Source organism: Opisthorchis viverrini (assembly GCF_000715545.1).
Source record: "Opisthorchis viverrini unplaced genomic scaffold opera_v5_68, whole genome shotgun sequence".
Lineage (NCBI taxonomy): Eukaryota > Metazoa > Platyhelminthes > Trematoda > Opisthorchiida > Opisthorchiidae > Opisthorchis > Opisthorchis viverrini.
In genome coordinates this window covers 1,136,190-1,145,465 of record NW_008751724.1, presented here as the reverse complement: position 1 = coordinate 1,145,465, position 9,276 = coordinate 1,136,190, and the positions used below count along the sequence as shown (strand labels likewise).

General features: G+C 40.3%; 2 protein-coding genes across 2 annotated transcripts in view; one reads left to right on the top strand and one right to left on the bottom strand.

The window, feature by feature from the left end:
- T265_04248 (hypothetical protein) overlaps positions 1-9,276 on the bottom strand; it is a gene marked incomplete at both ends in the record, with an annotated part of 45,305 nt that overhangs the window by 30,049 nt on the left and 5,980 nt on the right. The window lies entirely within an intron of this gene.
- T265_13458 (hypothetical protein) overlaps positions 9,048-9,276 on the top strand; it is a gene marked incomplete at both ends in the record, with an annotated part of 4,065 nt that continues 3,836 nt past the window's right edge. Inside the window, one exon of the mRNA XM_009168960.1 lies at positions 9,048-9,244. Within this exon, the coding sequence (XP_009167224.1) occupies positions 9,048-9,244 (197 nt within the window). The remainder of the gene's footprint in view (positions 9,245-9,276) is intronic.

Genomic DNA, 9,276 nt, shown 5'->3' with positions numbered 1-9,276 from the left:
AAGTCTCCAAGTGCCGAATTCACTCAGCAAGCATTGAGGAAAGTCTTCAGCCATGAAGGTGCACCAACTGTTTTGGTCACTGATAACGGCACACACTTCACTGCAAAATTCATCGAGGAATGGTTGAAGGGTCTTAGATGTCGACATCTGTTTACTGCTCCGCGACATCCCCGGTCAAATGGACTTGCTGCGAATTTTGTCCGAACACTAAAGTCCACCATTATTTCACTCTCTCCCACCACTTTTGTGGAATTGGACCGTGAGATTGATAATTTTCTAATGCAGTACAGGAACGCCGTTCATTCCGTTACTGGGAAGAGTTCCGCGCTTCTATTTAAGTCTCCTTCGTTGCGTACAAGTCTTGACTGTGCCAAAACGGCTGATGTTAAATTTTTCAAGGGTGATGATTTACGACCTGCTACAGGAATAGTACTTTCATCAAATGGCAAACGAATGGTCACAATTCTCGATTTGGATGATCTCTCTTGTCATCGGAGACACATTGACCAGGTTGAGTTCAATACCAGAGGTCAGTCTGTTAACGGCACTCCTGCTGTTTCAAATACTAATGAGTCCTTCTTAGATGATCTTATGGTATCTGAACTAAACGTATCTGATGAACACACAACCTGTAAAGAGTCTGAAGTTTCCATTCCAAGAAGATCCGAAAAATTGCGGTCAAGACCACCACTGGACTATAAACACCCACACGCTCATTCAAGGTTTGGCGGATGTGACGAACATGACTGATACTCTATTCATTGCTCTATTCATTATTCTCTTGCTTTAATATTATATATGCTGTACATATACGCCAATTCGAATACATACGTGCTACTTGTTTCGCTGATCTGAATCCTGGATTTCTAGTTCCTCTGGTTATACCGATATACGTACGAAACTTAATTCTCACAGTGAGTGACCCTTCTCTAAAACCATTTAGCGTACCTCAGCAGTACAAATCAGACGTCCCTACCAGACTCACGTACTGTTTCGGAGGCACCGATGATTAAACAAAGAAAGCCCTCGCATAACGTATGCTCTCAGTGGCCACCCCCGTGACTCAAAGTAGAACAGATTGGACCTTTAGCTTTAACAGTCAAGCTGATGACACTGGCTCTACAGATGTTGGAGCTTACTAAACAGTGCTTTAATTGTGCCATTCCTGGAAGCCAGTCCACTTAAACTTATGCAGCTATCCAGCTGGAGTAAATTATCCACCGTGTTGATCAGTTCACCTGCAGGCATGAGGCTTGGTTTTGATTCCACCTAGTTTCACAGTAGCTCTTAACTATTTACGAGTGCGAAGCATGTATCGAACTGTGTAGTTGAAGTATTTATGGTATTCGAAATAGTTTGCATTACTGGATCGTCTGGTGCTATGAGGTCAGTATCATCGATACACGCAAAGTTCGTGAGCGGCAACATCGAGAGTATTCCGATCCTCAAAGTGTAGAGACAAATAATAAAGATTCAAACAGCACATTGATAAGGGAGTTTAGGAGAGAGTACATCCTTGTATGAAGCCACTGGATGTGGTAAAATCGGGAGAGAATCTCCCCACTACACGTATGTGTTCGTCGGAGGATGCAATTGCAGCCATTTTGAGGGACAATGATATGGAACGGAGACCCTTTGTCGCCACATGCTCTCAGAGTTTCTGAACATCAACTGGATAAAATGTATATCTGGGACCGAGAATATGATCATTATAGGGAGGAGTAGCGCAGTCTGAGTACTTGTCACAAGGTAATGATATGTTCGATGCAACCATAACCAGGGTAAGTCCCAGCTCCATTCTGACGAACCTGATTCATTAATGATGGATCAACCTATGTAGAAAAACATCAGTGATGCCCTGGTGGCTTCTGCACGATGTTCTTGCATCCGTTTTCATTATCAGAATTGGCCATGAGTTTGCGACATCCTTTGAAGTTCAAGGGATACTGATTGTCTGAACCACGTGAGTTGTTGCGATGACGCAAAGTAACTTCACGCTGCAATTCCATCGCAGACAGTGGATCGATGTCAACTTCTCACATAAGTCGATTTTGTCCTTTCACATGATGACTGGTACCAGCCTAACTTTTATCCGAAAATTTTCATCTCATTGCTCAATGTGACGTTTCTGTGAATAAGTTAACGCCAAAGCATTCTTGGAGATAGTTTCCCTAGCACTCGTCTTCCTCGGGCCAGTTGATTAGATTAGCTTGAACATGGTAAGATTGCTGCTTGTCACAAACGTCTTCTCTATTTGCATCAAATGGCGCGTTCCATCGGGGAAGCGAGTTGGTACGCCCACTCACGTCATGTCGTGAAGTTTATGATGTACTCCAAGACGAACGACCATCTCGTGCAAAGCATTTCACAGATGGCTGATTGCCACATAATCCAAATAGGTCTTCGACCAGTTTGCAGCCAATGGTCTCCAGGTGTCTTGGTGTGAGCGCTGGTGCTGAAAGTTTGTGCTGGCTGAAACCTTCTGACTTTCAGCACATAATTCATGCAGTCGTTCCATAATACCCGTGCAATAAACGTTAGCTCCTAATTGGCCGCGAAGATGAGCTTTCTGTCAAACGTTTTATTATCAATCGAGGTGACATCGTCAGTGATCGTCGTTGTAAGTGACGACGATATTATCTCGATTATTGATGAAACGTTTGCAATCAAACTACAAAGCTCAGCGAACCAAGGTTAGTACATCTCCTACGTACTATGTACTAGAGGATAGTGTTTCAGGAGCACCAGACACCTAAAGAGTAAAGTGCGATAAATCTGGAATCCTCCGGAGCAGTTGGAGTCGTGTGACTGAGCTGGGTTCCAGTATGCATCTTTCAGGGATACGATATAGGTCGATGGAAAGAGGGAACAAGGTATGAGAGGAAGCTCTATGTTTTTCAATGTGGCAAAGTGGAAGCAGCGGTGTCGGTTGAATTCCTTGAATTTACTAAGGATTTATTTGAACTGGTTTTACTAAACAGGGGCTTAGATACAGAACAATGGTTTAGTGGAAGACAAAACAGTGAATAGGAAGAATCGGCATGGTGTGTGAGGAATAATCAGTGAATGAAAAGTTTTAAGGGTAACGGACACCTATCAGTGGCCCAGGTTGCCACTTTGATCATTAGCCTAAGACTTCCGACCCAAAAGTCCTTAGGAGGCATAATATCATCTCTGACTCAAAAGACTGAACGGTGAAATAACCATTATTTTTCATTCTCTACCAAACTTTTTTCCAGCCCAATAATTCCATTTCCTTACCTAGCTTTTCAATATGGTGCTGACCTGGCCAAGAAATGAAGCATGGTCGTCTGACCCCTAGCGCGGCTAAACCCGCAGAAGCCTTCTTAACGGTACTAGACTCCCTTTGTTTCCAAAAACATTTCAACCGCAATGAATGATGCAGCTGTAATCACGGTTAACCTTCTGACGGTCAGAGTATGCGGGCTCTAGAACTAACCTTTCTTATCCCGTTCTTCCTAGAGAGGAATAGCATCGCTGCTGTCACAGATGTGGATATGCTGGTCGCCTGATAGGAACGACCGACTACATTTACACACCTACTTCGGAGACAATGCATCATTACCTTCAGAAGCCTTTGTAGTAAGATTTCTTACAGTGTTTAGTTGACTATTCTTTGTCAGCCTGCGTTTGTTGGTCTTCCTGTTATGGCCCAACCATCAGAAACTGAGCTATAGCCAATGCAGCCACCGGTTCATTGCAGCACTAAATATCAACCAACCAGTAAAGTTGAAATTATTAGTTCTTTTTTTTTAATTAAAAAATGTTTAGGCAAAATATCAGTCTGAATCTTACAGAAATCGTTTTCGTACACATAAGCTATCAGGTATCCAAGAAAAACCAAGATAAGTTGGAGGATGAATTTTTGCCGATAAAGGGTACTTGTAACAGCCACTTTTGTTTGAATCTAGCGGAACAATGGAGCCCAAACTCAGCAACACACAGTCAGACATACAAAACTAATTGGCCGTTTGGATTCATAAACGCTGTTTATCAATGTCCAGTGTTTGAACCAAAATTACTGAGGGTCAACATCAACGATGCCTGCTCGAAATTTTGTGCCTTTGTATCCACCTTCACAGGTGAATCAACGTTCTGAACTGAGATCAACAACAAAGATAATGTTCAAAAATTCCGATTATCTCCAAACTCCCGTGGAAACACGTCATAAAAAGGAATCATTGAGTCAAACGATAAACATTCTTTCTTTGGGCAGTACCACTATACTGGAGATTTATCCATAAGTATACTTGCCATTAAGCTGGAATTTTACCAATAGCAATTCAAAAGACAACGTCGATCTTTCAAAAGACTCCCCTTCCAATGGAACACATACTAGATCTTCTTGCTCATATTTCACAGACTATTAGGTATAAGTGTACGTTTTGGTCAACCGGATCACTCCAAAAAACATAGAAGACAATTTTAAAGCATCATTTAAATTTTTGGTTGAGTAGTGTTAGAGGTAAAGCAGTTCACTGTAACGCTGAACGCACGACAAGGTGACCAGAGAACGAAGATTCACTAACAACAGTATGACGCAAGTACAGTCGGCATTACCATCACGATCATTTGGGCATTGCATTCGGGTAGTTTTGTCTCCTAGACATACCCACCGTACTTTCTCAGTGATGAAATCCCACAGAGTGAGAGGCACACATTTCGAGGTCTCACAAGTGAGGTGTAAACCTAATCCGTTGAAACAAAAACTCATGACCTTATTTACATGAGTTTTTGGAGTATTCTTACTGTTTCCTAATGTAATGAAGGCCGAAGATCTAGGCGTTTTGTTTTGTTATGGGTGACAATATTACTTGCTGGTAAAAAAGTCTGGCTAGAAATTATCAAGAAAAATAAAGTGGCCTGCTGATAACTAGAAAAAATGCTGACCAAACAAACTTCTTTCATATTAGATGGCTCAAGTGGCTAGAGTGTGAATTTACTGATAGGAACATCTGTGGTTTGAACCCTACTCCTGCGTCTCGACTTTGCCTGTCTAGACTTGGGCAACTTGGCAATCTCTCAGCTCTCGTGCTTCCTTCGCGTTGCACGGCAGCTATGTACCAAAAGAGTGTTACGGCTGAACGATATTTTGCATAGCTGCAAATTATATTTCAAAAAGCCTAAAAGAAGTATTTTAAATGTTAGCACACAATTCGCGCATTTAAGATAAATACTTCAACTCGACACTGGTAGCCACTTACTATCCTGGCGAAGTATATTGAACGTGCAGCATGTTTAAGATAGAACACAAAAATTACCATGGGTGTCCACATTTTTTGAACTGTGACCCAGTTGAATATACTAACTTGATATAATTATGGAAAGGCCCAAGAAAGACACCAACAATGTACATTCACCTATCTAGTTTGGCCAAAAAAGGGACTGTCAAATGCATAATTTGCAGAGCTTTCTCTCTGTTTAACCCTCACAGCTACAGGAACAATTTCAAACCAACTTCTGCATTGTTGAAACCAAGCGCCTAATGATATTGGTCAAAACGTTCGCATTGTGGAACACATTTTTGGCAAAATTGATAAGTGGAAACGTATTAAATTTCACAACCACTCAAGGCTGCCAATTGGGGATTAACCAGAAAAAACGGGTATTTTACCAAATAACCAAGAAATAGCGTGGAGCTTTTCTCATGAGCATTATTTGCACACACTGCGCCTTAATAACAACAAACTGTAACACAAAGGAGATTTTACTACTATTTGATATAGTCAAAATATTTACACATTACAACCTGTTCTAGCCCATGAATTGTCTTTCTACGTTAAAGAAAACCATAGGGCCCGGCACTTTCCACTTAAAATGTTTTCAAAGCACTCATCGGAGGTCATTTACTGATGTATATTCTGCGAATATTCCTAAGTTTATCACGTTTTACGCCCGCATAAAACTCAAAGTAATCATTATAGGACTTAAAAATAAATTTTGCACTTGAGATATGGAAAATTTGGTTTTCAAATCAAGCTTGATACAAATTACAAAAACAGCCACATTGAGGCATTTGAGTATGCGCTTCTAAAAACTAATCTTATTGTTCTGCCAACAAATTTGAGGTCATACGACGGGATAAATGTGACGTAATTCTTTTTCTTATAACATTTCCTCTCCAAACTAAACTTCCAGAGAAATACAACTTAAAACGGCCTTGACAACAATAAAAAATTAAGAACGTATGAACATTTAAAAGAGTTGCCTGAGTTCTTATGTCTGATCCCTATTAAAGCCTTTTTAAAATAAAATGTTTTATTTTGCAGTCATCTACATTTTAAATTTTACCTAGTTTTTACCGATAGTGATCGTAATTTGACGAGGTAAAGACCATTTGGTTAGCAGCGGATCATCAAACAATTGATTTAAATACGACTAAAGTCACTTCTTTGGTCTCATATAAGGAAAACAATCACCCAAAAACCCTACTAGTTCAAGCTTATGTGAAATATATCTTGCGTGTAAAACCTCTCTTGTCGGGCGATATCAAAGTCGCCTCAGCTGCATAACATTATGTGTAAGACGCATTTGCCGATTCACTGAAGTGTCTGACAGATTGCGAGATTGTACTTTCCATTCTGCTAACCTTCTGCTAGACCAATGAACCTCACTTAAATTAAACGAACAGTTTTGCGTGGCCATAGGCCAAAACTGGCATGCAGCTGGTGTCCGTAATGCAACCTCCAGCATTCAAAATATGGGAAGAAACCACTTGGAAGCTTTTATCACAGGAGTATATGAGTTGCAAAAAAATACCAAAATAATCTTGTGGATATTTTGGTACTTTCTTCAAAGTACTCTATACAGGGTTAAATAATGGACACCATATTTCGGAGTTAACATACCTGTACCAACACCGGTTAGTTATTCAGTCTTCTAGAATGACATTAATTTTAAACTTCTCTGGCCATTACTGTAAACGTCCTGAACTTACACTTGTGTTTCATGAGGCGCGTTGTCTGTAAATGAAGATGCATATCACTGATGCAGTGAAGTAGCAGAGTGCTGTTTGTAATTGCTATATGACCAAAGACGGCTGCACAGTAGCAGCTCACTATGTCCTCCTAACCTGTTAAATCATGCACAGTATTAGCTTTCTTATAAGGTGAGAAGTGGAAGCTCAAATTTAATGACCTACAGCAGGGGCGAAATTCCTGCTGAAATTTTTCATTTTAGTTCGTGTTATTTCGATCCTAATATATTGCACCTAAGCTAAGCGCTGTGTGAACGTAAATGGTCGCTCTGCATCATATTCCAAGATAACGGATTTTCGCTTGACATCCCTTTTACTTAAACAGAAAATTTGACAATACGAACAACTGACTGCAGGATCAAAAAGGGTGAATGGTCTACAGTGACTTTGAAAAAACAGCGATTTTTTCGCACTTTACGATCTTATTGTTAAAATTCGTCTGTTGGTAACGGTCAGTAAGACTCTTACTTGCAGTTAGTGCCTGCATTCTTTTACAAAGAAGGTGACTTATTGTGGGCGCTATACACGCTTCATTTACTAACTTCCCGTCCGAACGGTTTTCAGTTTGTTCCCCCTCCCAAACATTCCAGAGGTATTTTGTAACGTCTGTAACCTGTGAGACTTTTGCAGCTTGAATTCATCATAAATTTGTGGTTGATTTTATATGGTTCTTTTGTATCAGCCTTAACATATCAGATGGTAGCAAACCACACATTCCACATTCATTTAAATTTTAGGACGTTGTCTTTGTATATCTCGTGCTCGTGTTTTGAGTTATTCGTGGTCAGTTTTAAGCGGATATCGACCTGGCCTCCCGCACTGGTCATCCGATTTCAAATACTGACGTGTTCGCCTCCAATTTTCCAGATCTATTTCATCTTCGTTTGTTGTGAAAACATCACTTCATCAAACAACACGGAAATATTGTTATGCGGTTTTCCTTTACTGCAAAATCATAGTCTAATGCACCGTTCATTCAATCGACAATGCACAAAACCTAGTCAACTATCTTAAACATACTGAATGCTATGTTTGTGCCAGTAGGTGTAATGTTTTTCATCACAGACCATAAATTCAAGGGGCGGGCCCATTATTCACATGTAACACCAGGGTCATAGGAGTGACGGTTAATTGGATGGGTGAACTGAAACATGGTTATCTAAAAATCTATTTTTCGCATAGACAGCCCAAGCTTCTGATGGTTATCTGAGGCAACATGGGATATCACTACTACCACAACTTTTTGGTTCGTCACTTTTTTAATCTGTGAGGAGTTCATGAAAGGCTCCGTAGGATTTTAATAATGAATAGAACGTTAATTTGGTTTATTTGCTCTGCAACGGCGTTTTTAAGTGTTTGTCCCAGTAGCTCTCCGCCTCTGTGTAAGGTGTAACGTTTTTTAAATATATATTTAAAAAACGTTACACCTTACACAGAGGCGGAGAGCTACTGGGACAAACACTTAAAAACGCCGTTGCAGAGCAAATAAACCAAATTAACGTTCTATTCATATTCAGCGATTATACAACCGAAAATGAGGTCTTTATCGTGCAGGTCCGATTTGCATGTGACGAAATTGTCTACGAGGTTGTGGTATTAGCATCAGCTGGCAACATGTGTGGTGATGATTCTGGATCTAAGTGTTTGAAGGAGAAGCAACAGGTATTGTATATTATGTAACTGGCTATAGCTATCAATTGATAGCTATGTTTCATTTCTTTCCCCCGCTTTACCACTTTTCACCCATCCCATTAATTCGTGATGATTCTCTAAGTGTTTGAAGGAGAAGCAACAGGTATTGTATATTATGTAACTGGCTATAGCTATCAATTGATAGCTATGTTTCATTCATTTCCCCCGCTTTACCACTTTTCACCCATCCCATTAATTCTCTTTTGCTAAGTATCTTTGTGGTGAACAAATTGTCCACAGCTGTAAATAGCTGTCCCCTCTCTTTTGTGCAGTGCAAGTGCGCTATGCTTCCATTCAACGACTTACTTGTAGTTTTCCCATTATTGCACTCTATACCGTAATAATTTTATAATTTGATATGCCGTATCAGGCTTACAGTCTTGTGAAGCTCCATGAACAAGGCCTATGGCAGTGTGCAGTCCTCAGTTCTTCATGGATTGAGGGTAACTGTGCTACATGGCCAAAAGTTCACTCGAAGGACTTTTATAAGTCCGTTCGCATTCCAGCCGCCAGCTGGATCATTGAAGCTGAATTGCAAAGTCATTCGGACTTACGGTAGATGTCATGTAGACCGCATTAACTTTTCA